A 27,964-nucleotide genomic window follows, 5' to 3' on the forward strand; every position below is an offset into this window, starting at 1 on the left:
CAAATCTGAGAGTAAAGAGGCCTCTGAGCAGCTGCAGTTCCCACCAGGAGAGCACAAAGGAGTCTGGGATGGAAGCTGCCCCATGGACCTGCCAGCTCAGCCCCACGGCTCAGCCCAGACCCTCTGGCTGCTCCTTAGGGATTGCAGCCCTTAGGCAATTATCTGCTGCTTCAGGCACCCAAATAACCTGGAAATTCCTCTGGGAACAAAGGGGTTTAACAGGAACATGGCCTGGGCTGTGGCTCCTCTTGCAGTGATAAAATGGTGGTGCCCCTGCTCATCCTCAGGTCACTTGACATCTCCATGACCCTAAAAATGTGGTTTCAGGCTCCCCAAAAACGCTTCCAGAGCTCCTAAACAGCACTTTGCAGCAGCTCAGCCTTGTATTCCCACCTTCCCAACACTCCTCAGGCACTCTGAATGGTTTATGGCATTTACATCCCTCTGCCTTTATAAGGTTAAAGAGCAGAAATTGCCCCAGACCGAAAGGGAAGCCCAACAGCCCTGCCAGCACTGCCTGTTAAAGGTGGGGTTTAAGTGCTCCAAACTGGTCAAAGTTGGCGTTTAAATGCTCCAAACTTGTTCTCTGTGGGCCAACTCCTTCCTTTCACCGCACAAACCACCAGCAGGGATTCAAACCACGTTAGGGATCCGTACCCCACGGAGGGATTCGCAGGGTATGGGTGGAGCAAAGGGAAAAGCCACACAAACCACCGGCTCGTTTGTGCCACCCGCAGTCCAAAGGCCACCTGAGCATGTCGGGGGCAGGAGAAAAAAAAAGTTGTTTTCCTGAAGGGAGGGCACCTTTCCAGGGGGCGGGACAGCGGCCGGAGCTCCCCGGATGGGACTTTATCTCCCCCACAAAGCAACATCCGCCCTTTACGCCGCGGTTTGTGCCCGGGCCGAGGAAAGCTCAGCTTAAACCAAAGCAAAGCCCAAACGCCAACCAGGCGAGTTCCCAAAGCCCAGCCAAGCCCTGCCCCGGGAACTGGGATGGGCAGGTTGGGGCCCGAGGCCTCTGCGCTCTGCAGAACAGGGAAAACAAAGCAGAGGTTGGGTTTTTGGAGCCAGGAGGGAGCTTTAATTATATCTAATTTCTGCACCAGGGCAGTTCCTTGCAGATCTCCCCACCCTCTCCATGGACTAGATATATTTTAAGTATAGTTTATATAAATACATATATAATGTATACTTTATATATATATACACATAAGGTTTATTCTTCTTCATTTGGTGGGGAAGGAATTCAACCTGTGTCTATATTTAAAATCCCCACTCTTGCAACTAATCAGTGTGACCTTCTCCTTTAATTACGGTCTTTACCCCCTAATAAAAAACAACCTAAATCCCAAACCCCCTCTCTTGTGCCAGGCCTGCACTGACTTACTGATTCAACCTGCCAGGTGGGAATGTGCCCATTTCTGGCACCAGGATACACTGGAATCCACTGGTGCAGGGCACAGGGATGTCCGGGCTTGGGTTTGTTGCAGGGATAAGAAATGGCAAGAGAAACCAATTTACAGCATTTCCAGTCTGCACCGTTCCCACTCCCAGTCTGCAGAACCCTTTGTTCAGAGCACTGTTAATTAAAACATGCAAATGACTGCTATGCTTTTGTGCCATGTATAAGGAATGGTGTTTCCTCACCTTTATTCCACGTGAGAACAGCAGGAGCAGCACAGCCCTCAGCCAAGCCAGCACCTTCCACGAGCCCAGGATCACTCAGGGTATGACTGTGATGAAGCACAGAGGATGACCTTGTGCTGACTGGAATCATTCCCCCAGACAAAGTTCAAAAGCTTCATCGAAATTCAGATTTTATTTCAAAAACAGTCATGAACTTAATAAATTACACAATAATTTTCCTCATTATAAATTCTCCATAAAATATATTTTACAGTTTTTAAAGAAAAACGTGGCCAAAAACAACGAAAAAAAAAAATCTTTTCTAAGTGCTGAAAAGTATCTTGACTTTGTGTCACGCTGGTGAACGGCTCCGCAGCTGCTACAACAATTTGATTTATTTGTTTGTTTTTTTTCCTTAAAAAAACAAAGACCTCAGACAACAACAACAAAAAAATCAAAACAGAACACAGACCTCAAGGACTACCAGTGTCACCCAACAGCGAGGATAAGCACCATGAGAGGGATTTCAGGTACCCCCAACCTTTAAAGTGGCAATCAGTGCAAAGAAACGCTTTGGGAGTCAAAAAAAACAACACAACTCCTCAAAATTCCCTGTGCCATTCCCTTGTTTCTGCACTGCAGGCAGTGAAATATGTCCAGTGAAACACTTCAGAGGGGAATCAGAAGATTTACAGAGCACCTCAAAGGTGAGCAGAATTATTCTGCAGTGGATTCGTAACCTGCTTGAGTCTGACTTTTGGGTGGGCAGCACAGGAGGAAGTTTGCCATGTATTTTTACAAAGCTTAACGTGAAGAATTATAAACCCCCTTCAAGCTTTACTCACCCAATGACCCTGATGAGATGTGAGAACTGGGAAAACAGTGTTGGCACAGAAGCAAAGAGTGTTTGTCTGAGAATCGCTCCCTCAAATGATGAAGGGAAAGCAAATCACAAGAAATAAGGATTAAGGCCACCTGGGTGATGGCCAGCAGCTCATACAGCACCAGGTAAGAACCACGGGTGGTCTGTAAAGTCTCAGAAGTCTGGTCAAATCAGAAAAACAACAACAACAACAAAAATGGTATTTTGTTTATTCACACTCAGGCAGAATAAACACTGACTGACCAAACTGCTCTCCCAGCACTAAAAGGGAACAGTATCCAAGAACCAAGAAGGAAATGCTTGTGGCCCTTTTCAGGTAGGATTTGGGTGGGAGAGAAAAAAAAAAATTAAATTGAATTTATTAAGAAAACTGGCCTTTCCTGTAGCTTCAAAGGCAGTTTTAAGACTCTGCTTTTTCCAAAAGGTCAAACTGGATGGGAAAGGTCAGTCCTGCAGCCAAAAGAACAAAGTGTTGTGCTGTTACAAAGAGCCTCTGTCTGCTCTGCAGTGTCAGGTGGCCTCAGTGAAACCTCTCCCAGCGTATCAATCTGCTTCTGTGCAACAGGAGCTGGGGATAAGCAGCTTCCAACTGCTCCAGAGCTTTCCACCCTACCATCTGTGCTTTTAAATAAATATTACTTCTTTAAAAGGAGGAAATAATAATAATAATAATAATAATAATGAGAGAAAAAAAATAATCAGCCAAGGCTGCCACCTTTCACATACCTGTTACTGAGTTTTCTCCCCTGTTTGAGAACGAGTGGGTTCTACAGGACAAAGAGTCACCTCTGTGTCCTCTTCCCCACCGGGCTGGGGGCAGTGCCAGACAGGAAAAGGCCAGAACCAGTATTATTAGCTGGATTCAGTTAGTGGGAAAACTGTGCTGCCACCCTCTTTTGAAGAACCTTAAAATTATGCTGCTGGATTCCCTCATCCCTGTTTCCATAAAGTAAGGGCACAGTACTCTGCTGTTATAAATCCTCAAGGTGCTATTGGATTGTGGACACAAGAGCAGAGAGCAGATTAATTGATTAATAAAGTGTTTGATCACTAGAAGAAAGCAAAATCAAATGATCAGTGAACCATGCCAGCCCCTGACTGTACATTTTTAATTTGACTCCCTTGGTGATGAGCTCATGAAGCTCTAAGTGCCAAGCTCAGCCACTTCAGCACTTCAAAAACTGCTGGTCCCCTTGCATTGCTTTGTTTACAAAGTCAAGTCTTTGATAACATTAGATAACAAAAATAAATAATAAAGTTATTCAGGCCTGGAGAAGAAGGAATGCTTCTCATGCACCTTCTTCACCCCAGTTTTCTAGCAGACCCCAATCATTCAGACCCACAGCAAATAATTTAAGTGCCACACACTCACAGTCACTCATATACATAAATATATACACAGATTACATTACAAAGCCTGAAGATTTGCACTACCAGCATGCAAATCTTTTGGTTGTTTTTTTTTTTTTTCCATGAGAGTTCCTAATACTGACATAGGAAACTGGAATGTTTGAAATACCCCATGACACACTGCTGGAAATCAAGTCTTGGCTCTTACAACATCCCACTGCCAGTGCACACACAAAGGAACATCCTCACGTCTCCCACAGGCCCGCAACTCCTGGTACTTTACACACCAATGCAACGGCCAACTCAACATTCCTGCCGGGAAACTCAAAGAGAGATTCATTGGGGGAAAAAACTACACCCTGCAGGTGAGTTCAGGCCGGTTCCTCCCCCTGCCATGAAGCTGTACCGTGGGCTGGGCGAGGAGCGGCCGGTCACGTGTCCCAGCTGCTGTCTTTAAAGGCTATGTTGACTAATCTCAGCTCCAGCTCGAACGCATCCGGGCGGTCCTGCGGGTTGGCCGCCAGCATCTCCTTGATCAGCTGCTTCATCCGAGCGTTCATGGATTTCTTCTTCACGGGGATGAGCAGCTCCATCTTGGGGTTCTCCAGCAGCGCCTCCCCCACGGGGACGATGGCTGTCCCCTGCTTCACGTAACTCCCCAGGAGCTCCTTCTTGGTTTCCGTGTCTATGAAGGTGATTCTTTCCAGCATGGCCCAGATGATGATTCCCAGGGCGAAGATGTCTGCCTTGGCAGTGTAGTGTCCTTCCCACACCTCAGGGGCCATGTAGAAGTCGGTCCCGCAGGCAGTCGAGAGAAAACACTTATTTACGTTGACCGGTTCCTCGGGATTCTGTCCTGAGGCTGAACACACTTTGCTCAGCCCAAAATCAGCCACTTTCAGGGTAGGCTCCAAGTCACTGGCATCCGTCCTGCTCTGGGAGATCAGGATGTTGTCGGGTTTGAGATCGCGGTGGATGATCTGGTTTTTGTGCAGGAAGGCCAGAGCGCTGCTGAGCTGCAGCATGAAACTGGTGTTGGTCTTACGGTTGGGCTTTCGGGACAGCAGGTACTCGTTCATGTCTCCTCCGTCACAGAAATCCATTACAAACCAGAGGTAATAAGCACTTTTGGGGTCAAAGGCTATCTCTCCTTTTAGTGAGGTTTCTACAAGCTGCAACGAGGAAAGGAAATGTCATAACTACCTGATGATCGTGGGAATTTAAGGATATGATGGAAAAATGCATGAGACCTGGATCTTCGTGAAGGGGGGAAGTTTAGGTGAGATATACAGAAGGAATTCCTCCATGTGAGGGTGGGGAGGCCCTGGCACAGGTTGTCCAGAGAAGATGTGGCTGCCCAATCCCTGGAAGTGTCCCAGGCCAGGTTGGACAGGGCTTGGAGCAACCTGGGCTAGTGGAAGCACCTCAAGGTGTCCCTGTCCATGGCAGGGGGTGGAACAGGATGAGCTTTAAGGTTCCTTAAAACCCAAACCATTCTATGGTTGGTTGATCTTCCTCTCAACAATCCAGAGAGCAAGACATTGCAACAGGGGAAAAAAAAAAAAAAACAACTTTATGCAAAAATTTTTATGTAATAGGAAAAAAAAAAAAAATCACAATATATTTGCCAGCCTCCTCGTTTTCATCCGTGCAGAGCATATCAAGCTCACACTCCTGCCCAGCAGCAGAGCTCGACCCTGATAACAGTATTTTCAAAGATACTCAGTGGCCATTGCCCTCCCATCTGTCCCAGCTGGACAGTGTCCCACCCCGACAAAGCCTGTCCCACCCATTTTGCCAACAGCTTCCATGGATAAACAAAGTCTCACAAGTAACTCCACACAGCTGCATTCACCTCCTGCTTCCACGAGAGATTTTTTTAAGCCTGCTCTCCATTCCTTACACATTAATGAATTCCAGCAAGTTAACACAGGATCCCTGAACTCAGGAGAACACTAATCTCCAGGCACAGCTGAGCATGTAGTGCCTTTCCCACCATCATTATCCACAGGCTATTTTCTAGAAGACAAGTCTAGCAGCTGCTTCATACAAAAAGCAAAGCAAAACCAGCAATCAGTTTTACTAATCCTGTTTACACAGCTACATTGCCTCTTCAGCTCCTCTGAGGTGCCTCTTAGCAGGCTCTGCAAGGTAAGTCCTGCAATTATTTACGTTAGTAGTAAACCAAGGGATAATAAACCAAACTGGCTTTCAAAAATTAAGGTATGAGTTAATATTTAGGGAAGCATTTTGAAGTGCTTTAAAAAAGTGGCCTTTTCCATCCAAGGGCAAAATTGGTAGTAATTTATAGCTATCTTCCCACACCAACTCCAGACAGTAAATCCATGTTAGAACTAGAAAGTGACGTATTTAGGGTTTGTAGTCAGGAACAGTAAGATTAAGGTATCTCAGGAGAGCAGGGCATCTCCTCTGCCAAGTGAGCACCAACACAGCTCTGCCCTCCCCGGAGTCACAGAAGCTGCACTTGCATCTGTTCTGAGAGTTAAGACAACGAAATCCACTGTCCATGACAGCAGCAAAGCTCCACGAGACCAGGCTCGCTCAGGACTCACACCCTACAGATTTGGTTTGGCTGACACAAAGCATCTGCCCTAAAGCCCTTCAGGAGACACTGAAACCCCCTCCCCTGCTTCCTCACACGCAGCTCTGTAACATCACCGGGGACAGGAGGGGCCAAGCCCAGGGAGGGCTGACTGTCCTCACTTTAGCCCAGGCTGTTACAAAGTGACCCCAGTCACAGTCAGCTCCGCTCTGCCCTTTGCTCTTCTCTCTGGAGCAGGAAAACAATCCGTGGAGCTTGCACCAGGCACGGGCCAGGTCCATGTGCCGCCCTCCTCACGATCCAAACCAGTGCTCTGTGCGATCTGGAAGCTCTTTCCCACCTTGCAGTTCTGCCCTGGGGTTTTTTAAGCTCCTCCCTGCACATCTGCCCACACAATCCCTCACAGCTCCACTACCAACCAGGAAGGTAAAGCACTATTTTCTCCCACCCGAGCTGGTCGGTGTTGTTTTAGCCTAATCCCTTCATGAAAGCAAAATCAATGGCAACTCCCAAGGACAGGGAGTTCACAGAGCCAAGAATCCTCGTTCTCAGGCTCGGACAGCACCGGGCACAGCGGGAACTGAAGAGCTGTCAGCTGGATCTCCACCAACAAAAGGTCCACATCAGACATGCAGGAATGACAGTAAAAACTGACGTGATAAAAGCTGACCAGGGATAACACAAACACTGAGCAGGCTACTGACTTTTTAAACCAGAGAGACAAATTTCTGCAGCTTCTTGGCAAGGGAATTAATTAGAATATCTTTCAAAGTTTTTCTAGTGCTACTTATTCCCCAAAAGTACACATCTTTAAACTTAAAGGACACTTTCAGAGTGATATTTATTCCCTTATTTATCATGCCTTTACCACTGAGAGATTAGTAGTTATTCATCCAAAAACCCAAACAGCTCATGACATGCTACCAATTGCCTTATTGTTTCTGAAAGAATTTTGAGTGTTGGCTTCCTAAATCAAGACAGTGACTTCCTCTTCCAAGGACACCTGAGATGAAATTCCTCAGAGCTCTGTCCCAAGGTATCAGTGCATGTCTGCTCCTTAACCTGCTGCCAGGGGACACCACAGCCTGTAGCTCCCCTGGGTTTACCTGTGGGGCTTCCTCAAATTATCAAAGCAGATTTGCATTAAATACAGAACCTGGAGTCTTTTAGAGCAGCAGGGCTTCAAATCACAAGATACACATTAATTTTGGGGCGTCAGCAGTGCAAACAACACCCTCTCCTAACTGAGCACACCTCACAAACACCACCTTGGCTGCCCCACCTCCTTCCCCCCCAGCTGACACACCGCCATGAATTCCTTCCACCCCATTCCCTCGGCTTTCGTGTACCTGTAAATAAAGGGAGGAGCTGGAGCCATGGGACATCTTCTGCACCATGCCATCTTTCTGCAAGATGCACTCCTCCAGGTGAATGACGTTGGGATGCTGGCTCTTGATACTGCTAAGTGCCCAGAACTCCCGCAGAGCCAGTTCCACGTTCTCCGGCGCGTGGCACCGGATCTTTTTCACCGCGACCCGTGCCGAGGTCTTCCTGACGACTGCTTCGTACACCACACCATAACTGCCACGACCAACCTCCCGAATTAGATCGTACTTAGGCTGGCTACTCACCATCTTCAAGAGCAAAGGTTCTGGGGAAGGGGGAAAAACCCACAGAACTAAAACTTAGGAACAAGAACTGGGCTGTATTTTCCCCCCGTAAGGGGGTTTTGGCGTGGCAGCCTATCCAGACCCTGCCATGAACGCAGGGTTGGATTGCTAGAACGTTCCAGAAGCTACCCCATAAAACCTGCAGCTGTTGCCACGGACCAGGTAAAAGTGGAGTTACATCATTTTTTCACTAAGATTTCAAATACAGCCCAGTTTTCAAGGTGGCAACAGTTCAAACCTAGACTGGTATCGTGCCGAGACAGGACTATCGTGAACGTTCCTGCTCCTCTCCCTCTGTGTCTTCCATGAGCATCTGCGGGAATAACAGGAGGGTGTCATGCTCCCCATCCAGCCTGGAGAGCAGGAGGTTCCAGTTGAAGCCCGTGGTTGGGCAGTAACAGATTTAATTAACTGCTTTTTATGGAGGTGACTGCGGGAGTAAATGTTTCTGTTATAATTAAGCTCTTTTACTAAGAAAAGAGGGAACTTGGATCGCTCCCCATTTATGTTTTTAATGTAACTGATTTTTCATCGAGTCTCCCCAGCAGGAGGAATCTACAGTTACACAAAGTTAAAAAGGGTAACTGATTGCAGAAGTTTGTACCCAGCATCTAACTTTCACTTTTGCTCAACAGAGCAAAGCAAACCAGTTCAGATATTGCTCTAAAAGTAAAACAAGAGACACACACACACACACATAGAGAAAAAAAAAAAAAAGCCACCAAACCCTGCTACAGATTTATGACCCTCCCTGCACACTTCCCTGCAAGATTACAAACCAAACACCAACACCACCTTCACACAACCAAACCAAAACGGGACACTGACTATAGACAGGAATAAATTAAAAAAAAATAAAGCCTGGCCGGCCAAGGATCACTGGTCAAACAGAACAAAACGCAAAACCAAAAAATAAATAAATAAAATCACACTAATAGATCAGAACTAAAATAGCTTTAAGACTGCCAGTGATAAAGGTAATTCTCTTTATGTGAGTAAACCAGGCAATAACGACCACACTGAAACAGCCTGTTATTAGTAGGAAGCTTTCAAGTATTTCCACTGCTTTAGGTATCATTTTTTTTTTTTTAAGAAAAAAAAAAGGAAAAAAAAAAAAGAAAAAGAGAGAGAAAAAAGGTATCATCAGTCTCAGGCAATTGCTACACAGATATTTTAACCTTCCAGCAAAGCTCTGCGATGCACATTTGTCAAAACAACCCCCGAGGAAAACACAGTTACTCGAACACGGTCACCCCGGGTTCAAAGCTGCAAACGCCCCCCTGTCACCGAGCCCAGCCCCGGGGCTCCTCCTGCCCTCGCTCCTGCGGGGGGGAAGCGCCTCGTTAGCGCCGTAATGGTGGAATAATATAAATAACTAAGTGATAGAAGTGATATAAATGATATAAGTGTCCCCCCGCTGCCCGGGGCGGCCACACTGGGCCGGCGCTCCCGCTCGCTCCTGAGGGCCCGGGAAGCGCCGCCCGCCTCGTTAACGGCGATAATTATGGAATAATACAAATATTATAACTGATGTAGATAATATAAATTATATGAACGGCATAAATAACGTAAGTGCCCCCCTCCTGCTCGCGGCGGCCGCACCTGCGGTCGTGAGGGGAATCACCGGGGGTACCGCTGCCGGCCCGCCGGGCCCTGCCCGCCGCAGCGCGGCTACTGGGCCCCTCGCGCCCGCAGCGCGGATCCCGCCCCGCTGTGATCCCCGCCGGGGGATGTGGGGCCGCCCGGACCCGCCGCCCCCGAGCCGGGTCGGGCCGGGGGGAGCCGCGTTACCTCAGCGCCGCCGCCGCGGCCCAGCCGCCATCTTAGGGCTGCGCTCCCTCCCCTCAGCGCTGGCCACGCCCACGCCCGCCACGCCCACCAATGATCACGCCCATCCCTCCGCCACCGACCCCTTCGATTGGTTAGCGGGGAGAGGGGGCGGGGAGAGGGAAGAGGTGGGCGGGGCCCAGCGTGCGAGGGGACGCGCGGTCCTAGTGCCCCCCACCCGGCTCGTCCCACTCCCATTAATTTATTAATTATATTTATTAAATATTATTATTATTATTAGAAGTGTTATCATTATGTTTATGAAATATTTATTAAATATTTGATAAATTATTTATAATTTTATTCTTGTATATGATTCCCCCCCTTTATTAATTAGGGAGAAGTCCTTCCCTGAGAGGGCACTGAGGCCCTGGCACAGGTTACCCAGAGAAGCTGTGGCTGCCCCATCCCTGGAAGTGTCCAAGGCCAGGTTGGATTGGGCTCTGAGCAACCTGGGCTAGTGGAAGGTGTCCCTGCCCATGACAGGGCGTGGAACGAGGTGATCTTTAAGGTCCTTTCCAGCCCAAACCATTCCAGAATTCTGTGATTCATTGTTTGGCATCCAGAAAAAATCAGTACAGCCTCTCTTGCCCTTGTTTGCGGTCTGGCTTTGTGTGACAGTGACACAAGAGCTGTTGCCCCTTTCTGTGCCCCTCTTCCTCCACAGGCTGCAGGGCTGGAGGTGCCCCCCCTGCCCAGGAGCTGGGGGGCACAGGGCTCCTGTCATGGCCCCTGCTGTCTCCTCAACCATTGCTCAGCCACCGCAGGACCATTTTGGGAGGAGCCAGGGCCACCTACAGCTTGGAGCCCTGCAGAGACAAGCAGAGGGAGATAAGTCCCACAATGGGCTCTCCAGGGTTAATTGGGAAGGAGCCCGGGGGTGATTAGTGCCCTGGGTCCTGCCTAAGCTGCCCCAAGCCAATTAGGGGCCAACAAGCCCCTTGTGGGTTTGGAAAGCTGCTTAGGGCATTACAACCCCTCCATTCCTGTGAATCTCCTTAATCGAGTCCAGAAGCAATTAGTTAATCAATGTCACCCCTGCACAGGGGCATGTCGTGGGTGCACATCTGAGTGTCCCACTCCCAGTGTCTGCCCCCCCTGCTGCCCTCCCCCGTGCCCAGCCAGCCCCGCTCCTGTGCCAGCGTCTCGCTGGAAGGGCCCCAAGTGCCAAAACAGGGACAGTTTTGCAAGATGTGCTTGGCCAGTCCCAGCACAGTCACTTGCTGGACATGTGAGCCGGTCCGGAAGGAGCACCCAAAACAGCTGAGGGGCTGCCAGGCTGGGGGAGGAACGGGCTCTGTGTACCAAGACACCATGTGCCCGGGCACTTGTGTACCCATGGGCCTGTGTGCCTGTGTATTCATGTACCTGTGTAACCATGTACCTCTATTCCTGTGCATCCATGCACCTGTGTATCCATGTACCTGTGCATCCATATACCTGTGCATCCATGTGTCTGTGTATTCATGTGCCTGGGCATCCATGTACCTCTGTGCCTGTGCATCCATATACCTGTGCATCCATGTACTTATGTATCTGTGTACCTGTGTATCCATGTACCTGTGTATCCATGTACCTCTGTATCCATGTACCTCTGTATCCATGTACCTGTGTGCCTGTGCATCCATATGCCTGGGCACCCCTGTGCCTGTGTATCCATGTACTTGTGTATCTGTGTACTTGTGTACCTGTGTACCTGTGTGTCCATGTACCTCTGTATCCATGTATTTGTGTGCCTGTGCATCCATGTACCTGTGTATCCATGTACTTGTGTATCCATGTACTCATGTGCCTGTGCATCCATGTATCTGTTCATCATGTACCTGTGCATCCACGTACCTGTGTATTTATGTGCCTGTGCATCCATGTACCTGTGTGCCCACATGCACCCATCCACCCATCCACCCGTGCCCCTCTGCACTCATGTATCTCCCACACCCAAGCATCCCTGCACATCCCCATCCATGTACCCTGGCACCCACGTACTCCTACACCTGTGCAACCCCTTACCCCTGCACCCACCTCGTCCCCCCCAGTGTGACCCATGGGGGACAGGGATAGAATTACCCCTCTCCTGGTGCAGCTGCCTGAGGTGACAGGTCTCCCTGTGGCCGGGCACCGGCTCTTGACCTGATACCCTGTTTATGGCCACACCAGCTGGGCACTGTGTGCCGGGGCTGTTCTCAGAGTGTGCTCACCCGCTGACCCCTTTTCTGGGTCAGGTTTTGAAACCCAGCAGAGGAGCCAGTTGGGTCACGGCCATGACATCAGCACAGGGAGCAGCCCAAGCAGCCCCCCCTGCATCTGGGGACACAGAGGACATCCCTAATCCTTGCTTAGAGAGGGGACACCCTGGTGCATATGCCAGGCATGGGGGCTGTGTCTCCCTGGAGCTGCCTCTCGCCTCCAAGCACATGGGGACCCACTGGTGAGGCACTTGTTTTCTCCCCAGAAGTGGTCACATTTTAGGGTGGGCAAAGAGAGATGCTCTATATAAGCCACCCCCACTGCGACTAACCCAGCTCTGCCTCATTCCTGGCACCATCAAAATGTCCTAACAATGATGGGGCTGGTTTTTTGCCCCTCCTTGCCCCCACCTCGATGCTGTTTTGGGGTGCAGCCATGGATCTGGCCATGCTGTCCCCGCGCTGTGCAACCCTTTGGCCCCGGGGCAGAGCCCGGCCCTGTTTACTCCCCTGCTCTGGTTGAGGCATGTCCACGGCACGGGCGGGCAGGGCCTCCTGGACAGCCTGTCCCCATCTTGTTTACCACCACCAGCTCCCCTATGGCTCACCACCGTGTGACAGGTGCTGCTTCCTCGGACACCCGACGCCGTGTCGGGATTTGGATCCGCGTGACCAGGGAGCGACTTATAAATAGCGGGACGAGGGGTGACGGCAGCCGAGAGCGGTGAGAGGAGCGCGCTGACAAGGCAATGGATTTCCAAGCAGGCATCCTGCAGGATGGCAGCCCCATGGAGAGCCTGGAGAAGCAGCTCATCTGCCCCATCTGCCTGGAGATGTTCAGCAAGCCGGTGGTGATCCTGCCCTGCCAGCACAACCTGTGCCGCAAGTGTGCCAACGACGTCTTCCAGGTGAGACGAGGGTCCCCTGCGCCCGTTCCATCCCCCTACCCGGGCTGGAGGTTGTCAGGGTGGTCGTGGTGCTGGTCGGAGACACTGATGTTGTTCATCTCCCCCTCCCAGGCTGCCAATCCGTACTGGCAGAGCCGGGGCAGTCTGATTTCGGGGGGCCGGTTCCGGTGCCCGTCGTGCCGCCACGAGGTGCTGCTGGACCGTCACGGGGTCTATGGGCTGCAGAGGAACCTGCTGGTGGAGAACATCATTGACATCTACAAGCAGGAGTGCTCCAGGTAGGCACAGGTGGACGTGGCTGACTGGGACACGGGGATATGGGGATGTGGGGATGCAGGGATGCCCCTCTCCCGTGCCCCAGCACCATCCCTGAGACCACAGGAGACTGAGAAATTGGGAGGTTTTCTGCTGGCTCAGTGGTCCCTGATTCAGATCTTCTTCTGACCCAAATCTTCCCCCCTTGACCAAAATTTTCCTCCTGTCTCAAATCTTCTTCTCCTGACTTAAAACTTCCTTCCCTGACCCGAATCTTTCTCCCCCAGTCCAATTCTCTCCCCTGTCCAGAGCAGTTTGTGTCTCTGGGCAGCTCAGGGGGATGGTGGGTCCCTGGGGGGGGTGGTAACAGTAGAGCAGGTCCTGTTTACCCCCGAAATGCTCTTGTTGGAGTGTTGGCTGTGAGATAAGAGGTGTGGGGGACAAATCCAGGCTCTGCTCATGACAGCAGGCACTGAAGCTGATAAGAGGAAGAAGGACAGTTTGGGGGGGCAAACATGAAGCTGGAGGGGGGACAGGGGGGTCACAGGTTCTCGAGGCAGAGCAGTGGCACTGGCCAAATTCCCTGAACTGCTGTAAATATTGTGTGAGAGCCATGGGGACAGGGACGATGGCACGTGGCAGGTGTCAGCAGACGCTGGGGGGGCTCGGGGGGCCCAGCCCTGTCTTTGCTTCAGAGGGTTGGCTTGTCCCCATGTCCCTCCTTGCTGTAGACGGGATGATTTGGCTGCAGCCCCCGTCTGGGACCTCCCGGGGGTTTCTGGGAGCCCCCACTCTGGTCACGCGATGGGTGACAATAAATCCGGGCAGCACTGGGCTAAATTTAGGTCCTTGTGCAGCGTCCCTGGAGCGCAGCCCGGAGCCCCCCCGCCCCCAGTGCCAACCACTGCCATGCCCAGGGACACAGGGCTTTGAAATGGGACTTACTGGGCTCGGGGCTTACCGAGGCACAGAGTTTGGTGGCTCCTAAAGGGAGCGAGTGTGGGATTATGGCAGGATCTGGTCTTTTTCCAGAGGACTTGATTTTGGGGTGACCGCGCAGCACCAGCGGGGTGTCGCTGCAGTGGGGGTGATGCTGCAACGGGACATCATCGCGGCAGGGATGCCCCTGCAGTGGGGACATCACCCCCACGGGGTCACATCACCGTGACAGGGATGTCACTGTGGCTGTGCCGCTCTCTCCAGCAGGCCACTGAAAAAGGGGGAGCACCCCATGTGCAAGGAGCACGAGGACGAGCGGATCAACATCTACTGCGTCACCTGCGAGGTCCCCACCTGCTCCATGTGCAAAGTCTTCGGTGCCCACAAGGACTGCGAGGTTGCCCCTCTGCAAACCGTCTTCCAGGGCCAGAAGGTGACGAGGGGGGGACGCGAGGGGGGGCTGTGGGTGACACGGCTGGTCCTGGGGCGATGTGCTGAGCTAGGACAGTCACAAATAACACTGGGATTGGCTCACAGGGTATTAATAGCCCCCCGGGTGACTTCGCCCAGGAGACAGACTATATTTAGAGCAGCTGTGGTTTGTGGGGGATGTGGGGGAGCAGAGCTGGGGACAAGCAATGCCCAGCCCGTCCCCATGCTGGGATGGGGGAAGTCCTCAACCCTGCAGGAGTTAAAGCTGTTTGTGTCTGTCCCTCCACAGACTGAGCTGAACAACTGCATCTCCATGCTGGTGGCAGGGAATGACCGGATCCAGACCATCATCTCCCAGCTGGAGGACTCGTGCCAGAGCACCGAGGTGAGGGAAGAGGGGAAAAGGAACCCCCCAAACACCCGGGGATGAAACATCAGCCGGGGATGGCCGGGAGGGAGCTGGAGCCCACGGAGCAGGGAAGCCCTGCGGGTGCTGCTGGTGCTGAAGGGACACACAGGTGGCATCCTTTTGTCCCCCTCTCCCCACAGGAGAACAGTGAGGCGGCCAAGCGGGAGCTGTGCGCTCGCTTCGACGCCTTGGCAGCGCTGCTGGAGGAGAAGAAGTCGGAGCTGCTGCAGCGCATCTCCCAGGAGCAGGGAGAAAAGACAGCCTTCATCCAGAGCCTCATCTGCCAGTACAAGGAGCAGCTGGAGAAGTCAAGCCGGCTGGTGGAAACGGCCATCCAGGCAGCCGAGGAGACCGGGGGGGCTGCCTTCCTCATGGTGAGACCCCCAGATTTTTCCCTCCCTGCTGGTGCCCACATGGGGTCCTACTGTCGAGGACATCCTGGTGGCTCTCTTGTGGCTTCACTCATCTCCTTCTCCTTCTCCTTCTTCTCCTTCTCCTGCTCTGTCTCTCTCCACACAGAATGCAAAGCAGCTCATCAAAACGTAAGTGCTCAAACTGGGGAAAATCCAGTGATCCCAGCCCCACAGATGGGCAGGATTTGGCCACGGGGCTTTGCCAGTGGGGGGTTTGCCCCGATCCCCCCACCCTGGCATCCCATGGTCCTCCAGCTTGGCGAGGGGACAGGGACACACATATCCATGCTTTCCCTGCCCAGGATCGTGGAGGCCTCCAAGGGTGGTCGTCTGGAGAAGATTCAGCAGGGATATGAGAGCATGGATGCCTTCTCCGTGAGCCTGGACCACCTCACTGACGCCGTCCGTGCCTTGGACTTCGACCCCGGTAATTCAGCCCCTGACCCCCTGACACCCCTTTACCAACTCCCACCAACCCAGTGACACCCATCGCATCTCCTGGTGGCTCCTGGTGACATTTGGTGGCTTGTTTGCAGCAGAGGAAGACGAGGAATACTTTGATGGGGAGGAGGAAGAGGTGGAGGAGGACACAGCGCCCGAGAGGACAGTGATGGGTAAGGAGCCAAGCCCACCCCTCTGGGACCCTCAACCCCTGGGGGAGCTTTGGGGGGCTTGGATTCCCCTTGACCCTCCTACCCTCTTCCCTGGCAGCTTCCCAGTAGCCACAGTGATGTTGCCAGCATGGGAGAAACGCCGTGGGCACAGGATGTCCGGCGGTGGATTCGGGATTGGGGGGGGACACAGCGCAGGGACCGGCAGCCCGGAGAGCCGGCGCCTGCTCCAGCACAGGACACTTTTCCATACGGGTGCAAACGGGACAATTCCGCACGTTTTGTAATTTTCCTTGGGGTTTTTTTTGTATATAATTGTCACGGATTTGAAATTTGTGTATTTTGTAAAGAAAAAAAAAACTGGTGGTTCGGGTGGTTATTTCTTCCTCGCCTCTCCCGTCTTGGCTCGTGGGTGGGTTTGCCAGGATGGTGCTATCACTGGTGACCCTGCCAGGTCTTGGCGTGGCAGAGGGACACCTCCAATCCAACTCTTAATTTCCAGCCTCGTTAGCACCTCTGGCAGCGCTGGCACGCAGGCCTGGCCTCCTGCCTGGGGATATAACAGGTCAGCACCCCGCAGGATTTATCTCCTGGTGATGAGATGTGCTTGCCTGGGGTTGGAAATGTGGCACAGAGAGGCCTGAGGATGCTCCAGGCTGTGCCAGTCCCCAAAATGGGGATGGTCTTGGCATCGAGCTGCTGTTTTGCTGCTGGCTGAGTTCACACAAGTGCAAAAATACACCTTGAATGCAAAAATACACCATAAACGCAAAAATACACCATAGATGCTTTTCTCCTGAAAAAAAATAAAAGCCTGGCTCAGCAGGAGCCAAGGGGAAACTGAGGCAGGGCCCGCAGCAGTGCCCCGGGCTGAGTCACAATTGCAATTAGCCCCAGGGCAATTAGTGCTGCTCGCCCAGAGCAGGGGGGCAGGAGTCGCTGCTGGGGGCGGGTCTGGCTCCATCCATCACATGGTTGCTCCGCAGCTGGATCTAAACTGGGGGCGTTCCGAGGGCTCCCCAAGGGAGGGGTGTCACCAGGAGCCTTCTGGGGGGGGGACATGGGGATGTTCCATCCCCCCCCCCCCACCTCGGGGGCTGCATCCACGCCCTGGTGTGCAGCTCCTTGGGGGTGCTATGGGGGGGTCGCAGAGGAATCTCCCCCTCCAGGTGCCGGGTGAGGGGGCCCACCCCGGGTCAAGGCGGCGGCGGGCGCTTTGCAGCCGGCTTGGCTGTCCCTCCTCCAGCCGGGATTTGCACACGAATCCCGGCGCTCCACACGATCCGAGGCCACCGGCTGCCACCAGCGCCGGCCACACGCCGGGGTCACCCGCCCCGAGCCCCCCGCCCCGGAGGAGGATGGCAGCCGGCGAGGAGAAACGGCACCTCCTGAGCGAGGGCGCAGCCGGGTAGGGGGGTACCCGGCGGGGCTGGGGATGTTGGGTCCCTCTTCCCTGTGGAGCTCCAAAGCGGGGTCTCCTGGAGTCACCTGGCCAGGGAAGGGGCGAGGGGAGGGGCATTCAGGGTCTAAGCCCCTCCCCAAAATGCCCCCCGGGTCCCCAACCACCCCTTTGCCCGGCAGGTCCTACGTGGGGGCTGAGCAAAAGAACGGGCACAACTCGGTGCGGGGACAGGCGCCCGCCCTGGAGCTGGGGACACGGCGTGGCCAGCACTGCCACACCCGGGGGCCCGACGGCCACCCCGGGCAGCAGCAGCGGGCGCGCAGGAAGCTCTACCTGGCCGCTGGCATCTGCCTCGTCTTCATGGTGGGGGAAGCCGTGGGTGAGTGGTGGGTCCGGGGTCCGGGGGTTTGGTCCCTGTGAGATCACCCTGAGTGGGTGCCCGCAGCCCCTCTTGTCCTGATTCCCTGCTGTGGGTGCAGGCAGGGGTCCCTGTGGGTTTTCAGTGGGTCAAAACACACAGTGGGGCCCCCACCGTGGCATGGGGTGAGCTGGCCTGTGCCTGCCTCGGGGTGGGATGCCACCCCAATGTCCCCACTGATGTCCCCTCTCCGCAGGGGGGTACCTGGCACACAGCCTGGCCATCCTGACGGACGCAGCTCACCTCCTGACAGACTTTGCCAGCATCATGATCAGCCTCTTTGCACTCTGGGTGTCTTCACGCCCACCCACAAAAACCATGAACTTCGGCTGGCACCGGGCAGGTAACAGGGTGGCACCACCATCCAGCTCCCGGGAACCCCAGGGAGCACTCAGAGCATCCCAGGGTGCTCTGCCCATAAGGACAGGGTGCTGGGTGCCCATCCCACACCCCGATGCTGCTGGGGAGCCCGGAAGGGAGCTCAGGTTTGGCACAGTGGCAAAGCAACAATGTGGGGTGGGGGGTCTCTCCACAGAGATCCTGGGGGCCCTGCTCTCCGTGCTCTCCATCTGGGTGGTCACGGGGGTCCTGGTCTACCTGGCAGCCCAGCGCCTGCTCTCAGGTGACTACGACATTGAGGGTGGGGTCATGCTCATCACCTCCGCCTGCGCCGTGGCCGTCAACATCGTGTACGTGTGGCCAGCTGGCTCCTGTCCTCCCTGGGTGTCCCCTCCCTGTGTCTGGTGGCCCCTGGGGGTGTTACCACTGTCCTGCCCGCAGGATGGGGTTGGCTCTGCACCAGACAGGGCACGGGCACAGCCACGGGGCAGCCGGTGAGCAGCCCAGTGCCAGCGTCCGCGCCGCCTTCGTCCACGTCGTGGGAGACCTGCTGCAGAGTGTTGGTGTCCTCATCGCGTCCTACATCATCTTCTTCAAGGTCTGGGTGTTACTGGGGGCAAAGAGGATGCTTGGGGACATGGAGGCAGCAGCTTCAGCCAGCCCTGGCCAGACAGAGGGGTGAGACGGAGACAGAGGGGTCTCTGTCTCTGACAGTCTCTGTCTCTCTCTCTGACGGAGACATAGGGGTGAGACTGTGTCCCCACATAGGGGTGAGACTGTCCCCTGCTTGCTGGTGCTGCTGGGGGTTTGGGGTGAGGTGATGTTTCCAGGGAGGCCTCACCCTCTCCCACCCTCTCCAGCCCAATTACAAGTTCGTGGATCCCATCTGCACCTTCCTCTTCTCCGTGCTGGTGCTGGGGACGACGCTGACCATCCTGCGCGACGTCCTCCTCGTCCTCATGGAAGGTGGGGACCCACCGGGAGGGGGGGTCTGGGCCGTGGGGTCACCCATGGGTGCCGTGGTCCCCCTCCCTGCAGCACCCATGGCTCTCCCTCCCCAGGGACCCCCAAAGGGATGGATTTCAACGCGGTGCGGGAGACGCTGCTGGCGGTGCGGGGGGTGGAGGCCGTGCACAGCCTCCACATCTGGGCGCTGACGGCAGCACAGCCCCTGCTCTCGGTGCACATCGCCATCAGTGAGTATCCCAAGGGGGGGTCAGGGGTCACCCACACCCCCACATCCCTTCCCTTTCCATCCCAACACAGGGTGGGGGACGGGGTTCACCCACACCCCCACAGCCCGTCCCTCTCTCCCCGCAGACGCGGCTGCCAGCGCGCAGGAGGTGCTGGAGGAGGCCAGCTCCCGGCTGCAGGGCACCTTCCACTTCCACACCACCACCATCCAGGTGGAGAGCTACTCCGAGGAGATGAGGGACTGCCGGGAATGCCAGCCCCCCCGCGACTGACTCCTCTGCTGGCTTCCCAGGGGAAACTTCTTATGTGTGGAAAATAAAGCAGAGCACAGGGGTGTTGGGTCTGGTATCAGGGTGTTATCTCTGGTATCTGTAGGAACCAAGGGCAGACCCAGGGCTGTGGAAGCCGGAGGGCAGCAGCTGTTGGAAGCCAGCAGCCTTAATATTCCCTATTTCTATTCAGCTGGGGGGCAAGGCAGCTAAAACACACCTTTTCCCTTCTCCAAGGAGCGCTGTGAGGCAGTGGGGTGCTGGAGTGCCTGGTGCTGTGGGTGGACCCATCCCAGCTGGGGGAAGGAGGACACACTGGCCTTGCTCTCGCCTCTTATCACTCCTCTGTTTGCCCTCAGGAAGGTGAAGGACTCGCCCTCCCCGCGGGGCTGGGGGAGCTGTATGTGCAGCCAGGAGCTGCCCGGGTTATTCCCAAGGTGCCAAGTGCATAAGCAATGGTGCACTCAAACACCAGTGCTCCCAGTGCTCCCGCATTCTACAGCCACAGACTCTGCCTCTCCATCCTCCTTTATTGCACTGGTAAAACCCAATAACGAGTAAAACCCCGTTAGCAGCAGCAACCACCTGCTCCCAGAGGGCTCCGTGCACCGGGAGCAGGGCACCCAGAGCAGCCTGGCAGCCCTCAGGGTTTCTCCAAGCGTGGGTATTTCTTGCGCAGGACGGAGACCTGGTCCTTGAAGAGGACGGGGTCGAGGCGCAGCTGGGAGGACACCAGGGGCATGTAGCCAAACCAGTCCACCAGCTGGTTGAGGCAGTCCTGCCGCTGGGAGAAACGCCGGCTGCCAACCGCCCCCGCCGTGCCCTTCACCTTGGCAGCAGGACAGCGCGGGGGGTGAGGGGCTGCACTCCCCGCTCGGGGGGGTCCCCACATCCCCGCCCATGTACCCTACCTGCTGGGGCACCGTGTCCTTGTGCTGCTTCCTCTGGGCGACCTTGACGGGGGGCAGCTTGGTGACGGCGGCCACCAGGGCGTTCATCAGGATGTCCTCGCAGGCGGCCAGGCCGTCCACCAGCTCCCGCAGCCCCGCCGGCAGGTACTCAGTGAAGAGGCTGTGGTAGTACCTGGGGAGGGGGCGAGGTGGGGGGCAGGATGTGGCCCAATTCCCCGGCCCATCAGCCCCTCCCCGGGCGGGTACCTGTGGTAGAAGGCGGCGGCGGTGAGGACGATGGAGAGCTCGTTGGTCCATTTGGAGGTGTAGCCCCAGCGCCCCTGCTCGGGGTCCCAGAAGTGGCTCAGGGCGGGGAAGCCCACGATACGCTCGGGGAAGCTGCGCCACACCGCGAAGGCAAAGTCCACCTGGCACGGGGTGGGGGGACGGTGTCACCCACTGTGGGTCACCCACCGCCACCCCTGCCTTCTCCCAGAGGGTATGGGGACATGGGGACAGCAGGCACTGCTCCCGCCAGCCCCGTGAGCATCTGAAGGACCAGGGACCGTGGTGCCCACGGCCTCACCTCGCTGGTTGAGAGGCTGGTGTGCTCATCCAGGCTCAGCACTGCGTCCGTCTGGATGGCCGTGTAGGGGAAGAAGCGGTCGCTGGGCTATGAAGGGGGCAAAGGCAGGTTGGGCTGTGCCATGGGGTGGGAGTCCCAGCTCCCTGCCCCCGTTCTGGCTCCCTGCCTTACGTCCCAGCTCCTCTCACCTTCCTCCTGCCCTGGATGATGGTTAGAGGCACAGTGGTCTGGGGCCATTTCCCGCTCGGTGGTGGTGGTTTCTCGCAGCTCCACAGCACCAGGATCTGCAGGGGGGAGGACAGGTGTGTCTGCTCATCCCAAAACCACCTCGTGGCAGTTTGGACCAGGATAAACCCCCAGGTGGCCCCACCTCCACCCCGGGGGGCTGGGGATACAGCTCTGCCCACCCAAGGGTAACATCAGCCACCCCCTCCGACCCCTAAACCCATCCATTTGCTTCCCAACCCATGGGACCCTGCCCCATCCCTCCTGCTGGATCCCTGGGAGCTGCACCAGGTAGCGCAGGGCTCAGCTCTTCCCACCTGGGCACAATATTGGGATCCAGAGACAGCTTGGATGAGCCTGAGGATGGGCTGGGAGAGGGGACCCCCTTGTGAGATGACCCGGATGAAAGCTGTAAACTTCTCGGAGGGGCTGGAGCCTGAAAAAAGGGTGTGAGAGAAGACAAGATGTTGTGGCATGCACTGAGTTTGCCGTGCTCAGCAGGGGACAGGTGGGGTCCTACCGTGCTGCAGGTAGTAGAAGGGAAAATCCCCGGGGTGGGTGGAGAAGTCGGGCAGGACCAGGAGCCCCCCGGGCAGCGTGTTCCAGAGGAAGCGGGAGCGGGAACGGTGCGGAGACAGACGGTCCTTGATGATCTGCCAGAGGCCGGAGTGATGCTCCCAGCACCCTGGTTGTGACCCCGGGAGCTACGAGGGGAAGTTTGGGGTGGGGGCCTCACCTCCAGCGTGGTGTGCACGATCTTGTCCACAGAGGAGAAGTATGCATCCCACAGGAACTGGGTCTGCTGCTGGAAAGCCAGCACACGCTCCGGGTGGATGCAGCGAATGGCAGAAGGGATCTGTGAAGGCAGGGGGGAGCTGGTTTCTCCCTGGTTTCTCCTCTCAGCACCACCCAGCCCCCCAGCAGGGCTCCCCCTGACCCCAGGCAAGGATGCTGTGCCACCACTCCACTGTGGTGCTGCATCTCCTCTCTCTGGAGCAGGATGTGGCCCAGGACCTCCAAGGGTTTGAGTCCGGGATGGGTCTTGGTCACCCCCCAAGATGAACAATGCCCCAGGGCTGCAGATGGAATGGGACCCCCATTCCAAGCTGGATGAGACTCTCCTGCATCCATCTACATGAGAGCTGCCAGACTTGGCCACAGAGGTTTCACCCCTGGACTTGGCTGAGGGCTCCACCACCACTGAAATTAAGATTTGGGGTCCCCTGTGCCCTTTTGGGGCAGGATCCAGCCACGGTACCTGCAGCAGGAGCCTCTCACTGCCCACGACAGCAGCTTTGCCCCAGTCGATGGCCTCGGCGAAGGGCAGCTCCCAGCCGTCACTCAGCAGCACGGGGATGCAGGCGGCCTGTGGTGGGACCCCACAGGGCTGGGACAGAGCCCCTTGGACCCCAAGAAGGGGGTCCCCTGTCCCCCTGCCCACCCTGTACCTGCAGAGCCTCCAGGAAGCGGAAGGAGCCCAAGCGCCTGCCCCGGGGCACGATGCAGAAGGTGGAGTTGTGCAGCAGCTCCTGGTAGTCGAACCTGGGATGGGAGGTGGGGTGGGAGTCAGGAATGACCCCCAGTCCCAATCCATGAGCCTTCTGGGGGTCTCACTTGCACCTGGAGGGTGTGTGTGACCAGCCCAGGGCAGCGTTAGGACTGACTGGGGCTGATTTTGGCTCTGAATATCTCCGGCCCCACGGGGCTGATGGAGCAGACTTGCCCTGGGTGATGTGCCACCCTTAACAGGTGGGGGATCAGGATAGGACCCCGGTGCCTTCAAAGGCATGACCCTGCTCCCCCACCCTCTGGTAATGAAACCCCAGGCAAAGCCACCACCCGAACCCCCAAGCCCGAAACTGCGGCGACTCCTCTGCCGTGCCCGGACTTGCCGGGCAGGACCAGCCCTGCCTGCCCTGGCAGCGTTCGGAGGGGCCAGAGGGTGTAGCCGGCGTGGCCCCCTCAGGTCAGGCTTGCCCGTGGGGCTATGAAAGCCCCTTCTGTGCGGTGGTGGGGAGAGGCACGTCCGCTGCCGGGTCCCTGCGACCGCGCCGGAAAATCCAATATTGACTCTAGGTCGGGACAGACCCCGTCTGTTCCTGCCTGCGGGGAGGGAGGGACGGAGCAGCCAGGTCCTGGATGGGCTGGGGGGGATGTGCGTGGTCCAGCTGCGGGCGTGGGAGACCAAAGAGCTCCTTGAAGAGTGCTGGTCCCCAGGAGGAAGGGTCTCCCTGCAGTGGGAACGTGGTGCCGGTGCCAGCCTGGGAGTTGAGGATGTGTCCCCTCACAGTGCTGGAGCACCCTGGGGCATCCCGGCACTCTGGGATGTGGGAAATCAGCCCCAATGCCAAGGCACAACGTTTTACAATAAAACCCACCTCTGGTCAAACTGTCCCAGATGCCAAAAGCCTCGTTAGTGCACCCTGACTCATTGACACCCAACACCCCACAGGAGGGGTGACGGCGGCTCAAACAGCACCCAGACCCCCCCACGAAACCACAGCAGTGACAGCCACATCCCCGGGGCCAGACACTGCTGCCACCCACTCCTCGGAGACCCCAGACCCAGCCACGACCCCCAGGACCTCGGGGGAACCATTCCCACTGCCGGGGCTGGGTGGGCAGCGGGACACACCCCGGGGGGCAGCCTCCCCTCTCCAGCAGTGTCGTGGGGAGGCTGGCGCCGGCCGGGCTGCGGGGCCAAAACCTCCCGATGGAAATACTTCGCTCCTGACGCTGCTGCGGTTTCCGGGCAATCACAGCCGTCAGGGCTTCCTTGTTTTGTTAGGAGCCGGGACGGGCGCCCGCCGCGCTCCCTTCGCCAGGCCCCTCCGTGGCTCCGGCCAGGCACGGTGCCACCGGGGACCGGCGGCTCCAGAGAGCCTTTCCCAACCCGCTTGGATTGCTCCAAACCCGGGGCAGCCGGCAGCAGAGCTTGCCCGCAGTGCTGCCACAAGCCACCCTTTATCCCAGCACAAAACCAGTTTGTTTCTGGCATCCCTACCCCCCCCCCCCGCACACCGGGCTCGAGGAGGATGATGGAACCCCCAGCAAGGCCTTCCTCTGCTCCCCGTGCTGCCTCCACTGTGACAGCACCCGATGTCCCCAACACACTGCGTGGATGGGGTAGCTGGGGTCTCGCTTTGCCAACTGTGGTGCGTCCCCTCCCTGCTGGCTTGTCCCCTGTCCAAGTCTGGGAACATCTCCCAGGGCAGGAGGGCATCAATCCCCACGAGAGGTTGGGCAGAGCTGGCCCGGCGCGATGGAGACGCCGATGGCTTTTTGCCCAGTGTCCCACAGGGATGAGCAGGGTGGTGGAGGCTCGGGGTCACACAAGAGCACGCTGCCCTGTGCCACGTGTTCCCCATCTATCCGCTGCCTAAAGCCATCCTGGGAGAGGTGTAAATCTCCCTGTATTTGCAAACAGCATTAGGGGATTACCTGGGTGGGCAGACGGGGGGATTCCTCATCCCACTGCCCCTCAGCATGGAGCAGGGCTGACCTTGGGCCCCCTGTCCCATCAGCCCCATCACCCTGCAATGCCCCATCCCAAAAAGACCTTGCTGCAAGGGCTGACCCTGCTGGGCTGGTGGCACCCTCCAGACGGGGCCACGCAGTGCATGAGCCATCCTGGGGCAGCAGCTAATCCCAGTGCCAGCACCCCAGCTCCACTTTTACCTCCCAGCACCTCCTAAGACGCTTTGAGGATGATGCCCAACATGGTCTCTCCCCATCTGCTCTCTGACAGGGTGGCTGTGACGTGTCCCCAGGCAATGGGATGGGGACCTGCCCATTGCCAGCGGGATGGGGTCTGTGTTTACCAGCCCTAGACTGGGCAGCTGGTGATGGGTCCCAAGTAGCAGGACAGGGAGATGAGGAGCTGCCATGTGTCCTTGCAGTGTGGAACCCCCCCAAACTCACAAAACTTTGTCCCCCCACTTTTTCCATCACACGCTGCTGCCACCACGTCCATTTGTGATGGAGGATGCAGGGGGACCCCCACCCACCAGCACCGCCACACTGGCGTGCCCACAGACCCAGCAGTTTTGTGGGATTTTTAGCAGAGCCAGTGAGGGGGGATGTTTCGGGCTCATCTCCAAGAGAAACGTTTATGTTGAGGGAGGGCGGGAGGGGGGGAGAAGAAAAGCGTCATTCATCAGTGTTGGGGAAAAGGGAAATCGTATTAGAGGCGGTGGCAGCGATTGCAGATAAGAGCCGCTCTCACCAGATTACTCCAACTTTAATGCAGGGAAAGCCCTGAGCGCTCAGTGCCTCACTCCCCACTGGGGCATGAAACCCTCATCTATTTCTGGGAGAGCCCAAAACCTCCCTCCCTGGAGGTCCGGCCGCCACAGGCAGGCACACAGAGAGACAGGAACATTTGTGGGGTGTCCCACTCCCCCCAGACCCACATTTCACGCCCCATCTCCAACTCACTTTTCGTAGTCGACGTTATCCTTGTCGCAGCGCGTGTCCTTGTGCTTCTCCCAGTCCTTGCCGTGCTTGCAGGTGGTGAGGGAGATGATGTCCTTCCCGTTGTGGATGTGGTGCAGCGCGTTCCGGGTGCCGGAGCCGATGCCGGTCAGGTACCGCTTCCCCTTGAACACCAGCAAGTACTTCTTTTTCGGGGGGACCGAGTCCTGATACAACCACCCCCTCTCCCCGCCGCGCTGCGGGTGGTCCTTGGAGAAGAGAGGGATGGAGACGTCAAAGCCGGGCCGGAAGTTCTCGGTGTCAAAGCTGGCCTTGGCCAGGATGGCCTGGCCGATGTCGAAGCCCAGGTCCCCGGTGTAGTTGGGCCAGGTGCCCGAGTAGAGGTTGAAGATGAGGTGGTTCCGGCCGCCATTCCAGAGCGGGAAGCCGCGGATTTTCTCATCGACATCCCGGACGTACTGAGCCGAGAGGTGGTCGCGGTCCAGCGTGTCGATGCCGAGGATGAAGAGGCAGGCTTCCTCGGGCTTCGGGGTGTAGTAGCGGGAGCGCTCGATGGAGGCGAGGATTTTGCCGTAGCTCTCCGAGGTGGGCTGGTCCCTCTCCCGGGGGTAGGTGAACACCTTGAAGCCGTTCCTCTCGCACCTGGAGAAGTCGAAGCAGGTTTCCATCCGGCATCTGCTGCTCTTGTAGACGCTCAGCCACGCCGCCCGCCGCTCCCGGGGGGACAGCAGGGAGGGGTCCCCATCCCTCTGGAGCTCCTCGGGGTCCGCAAAGTTTTTGAGGAGGGACCGATCCGTCCAGCGGGGCCAGTTCCTCCGGGCTTCGGCTTTCCTCCCAGAAAAGAAAGAGAGACGGCGCAGTTGGTCTCCTCCAAAGAAGAAAAGCAGGAGCCAAGAGGCAAGGAAAGTCAGGAAAATGTATTTCTTCCTGGTCTGCATAGGTTCACACACAGCCCCGGCTCCTCATCGGGCTCAGAGGGGTGCCAGAGTCCGGTGGAAAGGCCGATGTCCCAAACCCCAGGTGGGTGGTGGGACAGCTCCCGGCCCCCAGGTGTTGTCCTGTGCCCTTGCAGTCTGTGACAAACCCCACTTGCTGCCCCCTCTGCCCAGGGCTGTGCTGGTTTTTCGGGACCGTCCGGCTCTCCAGCCGCGGAGCAGAGGTGTCCCGGCCGCTCACTTCTCCGGGCTCCCGTGCCGCGACAATGACATTTCCATCGCTTGGCTCAGCTTCAAATCCCTGGAGAAGGGGAGAGGTCGCGCCGTCACCGTCCTGTCGCCGCCAACCGTGTCGCCGCAAGCAGCCCCACACATCCCTGCGGCAGGACCCCCCCCTCCCCAACCCCCTGGGAATAAAAACCTGGGAATAAACCCTCCCGCTGCCACCGGAGCCCCCCTATCTCCAACTGCTCCTTCCCCGCTCGGTCCCCCCGTTACCTTCGGGGACACGCAGCCGCGGGTGGGTGTCGGGCCGCCGTGCCCCGCAGTCCCGATCCCCGGCTGCCCGCGGCTCCGGGCTGCATCCCTGGCCGGGGAAGGCGGCGGAGCGGCCGCCGTGCCGCCCCGCCGGGCTCCCGGTGCGCGGTCGCACGGAGGAGCTGCCGCGGGAGGCTCCGCGCAGCCCCGGGGCCGGGAGGGCCGGGGGTGTGCGCCCCCTTGTCACCTTGTCCGTCTGTCCCTCTCTGTCCCCGTGTCCAACAGGCTGCCTGTGCAAGACCCCGGCTGCCTGCACCCCTCGTGGCTGCCTGTCCTACTGTCCCCCGTCCCGGGGTTGGCTGTCCCCTGTACGTCTGTCTATTCTGCTCTGGGCTGGCTGTCCTCTGTTCGTCTGTCTGTCATGCTTTGGGATGGTTGTCCCCTTTCTATCCCCGGGGCTGGCTGTGCCCTGTCAGTCTGTCTGTCCCCACCCGAGGCTGGCTTCCCCCTGTCCGTCTGGCTGTCCCCGTTCCCCCCGAGGCTGGTTGTGCCCTGTCAGTCTGTCTGTCCCGCCGCGGTCTGGCTGTCCCCCTTCCTCCCCCCGGCGCTGACCGTCCCCTGTCCGTTTGTCCCCCTCTGGGCTGGCTGTCCCCTGTCCCCCTCCGGGCTGGCTGTCCCCTGTCCGCCTGTCTGTGTCGCGGGCTGTCCGTCCCTCCGCGGTCA

The 27,964-nt window shown here is 56.8% G+C and overlaps 4 protein-coding genes across 7 annotated transcripts; 2 read left to right on the forward strand and 2 right to left on the reverse strand.

The window, feature by feature from the left end:
* Positions 1–1,800: 1,800 nt before the first annotated feature.
* Positions 1,801–9,967, reverse strand: PDIK1L (PDLIM1 interacting kinase 1 like). 4 transcript variants are annotated; one of them, XM_039381260.1, is made up of 4 exons: positions 9,884–9,948; positions 8,331–9,157; positions 7,772–8,073; positions 1,801–5,031 (listed from the first exon to the last, which is right to left on the reverse strand). In XM_039381260.1, exons 3-4 carry the CDS (start codon positions 8,054–8,056, stop codon positions 4,291–4,293), a joined length of 1,026 nt encoding a protein of 341 aa, XP_039237194.1. In that variant the 5' UTR covers positions 8,057–8,073; positions 8,331–9,157; positions 9,884–9,948; the 3' UTR covers positions 1,801–4,290. The 4 variants fall into 4 exon arrangements, with proteins under 4 accessions (XP_039237194.1, XP_027596046.1, XP_027596045.1 ...); XM_027740245.2 differs by having other exon boundaries at positions 7,772–9,154; positions 9,884–9,967; XM_027740244.2 differs by having other exon boundaries at positions 7,772–9,157.
* A 2,872-nt stretch (positions 9,968–12,839) lies between these two features.
* On the forward strand, positions 12,840–16,248 carry TRIM63 (tripartite motif containing 63). The gene is made up of 9 exons (XM_027740237.2): positions 12,840–13,013; positions 13,125–13,291; positions 14,472–14,640; positions 14,929–15,024; positions 15,189–15,422; positions 15,568–15,590; positions 15,764–15,888; positions 15,998–16,075; positions 16,173–16,248. The coding sequence occupies exons 1-9, from the start codon at positions 12,855–12,857 to the stop codon at positions 16,181–16,183; spliced, it is 1,062 nt and encodes a 353-aa protein (XP_027596038.1). The 5' UTR covers positions 12,840–12,854; the 3' UTR covers positions 16,184–16,248.
* Positions 16,249–17,411: 1,163 nt separating this feature from the next.
* Positions 17,412–19,711, forward strand: SLC30A2 (solute carrier family 30 member 2). The gene is made up of 8 exons (XM_027740281.2): positions 17,412–17,480; positions 17,654–17,853; positions 18,089–18,235; positions 18,428–18,581; positions 18,673–18,829; positions 19,092–19,197; positions 19,293–19,427; positions 19,552–19,711. The coding sequence occupies exons 1-8, from the start codon at positions 17,431–17,433 to the stop codon at positions 19,695–19,697; spliced, it is 1,095 nt and encodes a 364-aa protein (XP_027596082.2). The 5' UTR covers positions 17,412–17,430; the 3' UTR covers positions 19,698–19,711.
* Positions 19,712–20,208: 497 nt separating this feature from the next.
* On the reverse strand, positions 20,209–27,874 carry EXTL1 (exostosin like glycosyltransferase 1). The gene is made up of 12 exons (XM_027740360.2): positions 27,263–27,874; positions 25,833–27,065; positions 22,844–22,937; positions 22,654–22,761; positions 22,132–22,251; positions 21,916–22,048; positions 21,713–21,831; positions 21,359–21,454; positions 21,171–21,257; positions 20,852–21,012; positions 20,606–20,777; positions 20,209–20,523 (listed from the first exon to the last, which is right to left on the reverse strand). The coding sequence occupies exons 2-12, from the start codon at positions 26,765–26,767 to the stop codon at positions 20,338–20,340; spliced, it is 2,211 nt and encodes a 736-aa protein (XP_027596161.2). The 5' UTR covers positions 26,768–27,065; positions 27,263–27,874; the 3' UTR covers positions 20,209–20,337.
* Positions 27,875–27,964: the final 90 nt, after the last annotated feature.

Source organism: Pipra filicauda, unplaced genomic scaffold, assembly GCF_003945595.2.
Source record: "Pipra filicauda isolate LSUMZ 115617 unplaced genomic scaffold, ASM394559v2 scaffold219_size1829416_pilon, whole genome shotgun sequence".
NCBI lineage: Eukaryota > Metazoa > Chordata > Aves > Passeriformes > Pipridae > Pipra > Pipra filicauda.

What these genes read in the sequence shown, in the direction of transcription:
- SLC30A2 (XM_027740281.2), top strand. Translation starts at nt 17,431, where the DNA reads ATGGCAGCCGGCGAGGAGAAACGGCACCTCCTGAGCGAGGGCGCAGCC. An exon ending in CATGGTGGGGGAAGCCGTGG is followed by an intron (nt 17,854 to 18,088) that starts GTGAGTGGTGGG and finishes CCCTCTCCGCAG; the next exon opens with GGGGGTACCTGGCACACAGC. An exon ending in CTCGGTGCACATCGCCATCA is followed by an intron (nt 19,428 to 19,551) that starts GTGAGTATCCCA and finishes CTCTCCCCGCAG; the next exon opens with ACGCGGCTGCCAGCGCGCAG.
- PDIK1L (XM_027740245.2), bottom strand. Translation starts at nt 8,056, where the DNA reads ATGGTGAGTAGCCAGCCTAAGTACGATCTAATTCGGGAGGTTGGTCGT. An exon ending in GCTCCTCCCTTTATTTACAG is followed by an intron (nt 5,032 to 7,771) that starts GTACACGAAAGC and finishes TCCTCGTTGCAG; the next exon opens with CTTGTAGAAACCTCACTAAA.
- TRIM63 (XM_027740237.2), top strand. Translation starts at nt 12,855, where the DNA reads ATGGATTTCCAAGCAGGCATCCTGCAGGATGGCAGCCCCATGGAGAGC. An exon ending in GTGCCAACGACGTCTTCCAG is followed by an intron (nt 13,014 to 13,124) that starts GTGAGACGAGGG and finishes TCCCCCTCCCAG; the next exon opens with GCTGCCAATCCGTACTGGCA. An exon ending in GGGGGGCTGCCTTCCTCATG is followed by an intron (nt 15,423 to 15,567) that starts GTGAGACCCCCA and finishes CTCTCCACACAG; the next exon opens with AATGCAAAGCAGCTCATCAA.
- EXTL1 (XM_027740360.2), bottom strand. Translation starts at nt 26,767, where the DNA reads ATGCAGACCAGGAAGAAATACATTTTCCTGACTTTCCTTGCCTCTTGG. An exon ending in CTTCTACTACCTGCAGCACG is followed by an intron (nt 21,832 to 21,915) that starts GTAGGACCCCAC and finishes CCCTTTTTTCAG; the next exon opens with GCTCCAGCCCCTCCGAGAAG. An exon ending in GCCGCCGCCTTCTACCACAG is followed by an intron (nt 20,778 to 20,851) that starts GTACCCGCCCGG and finishes CCCCCTCCCCAG; the next exon opens with GTACTACCACAGCCTCTTCA.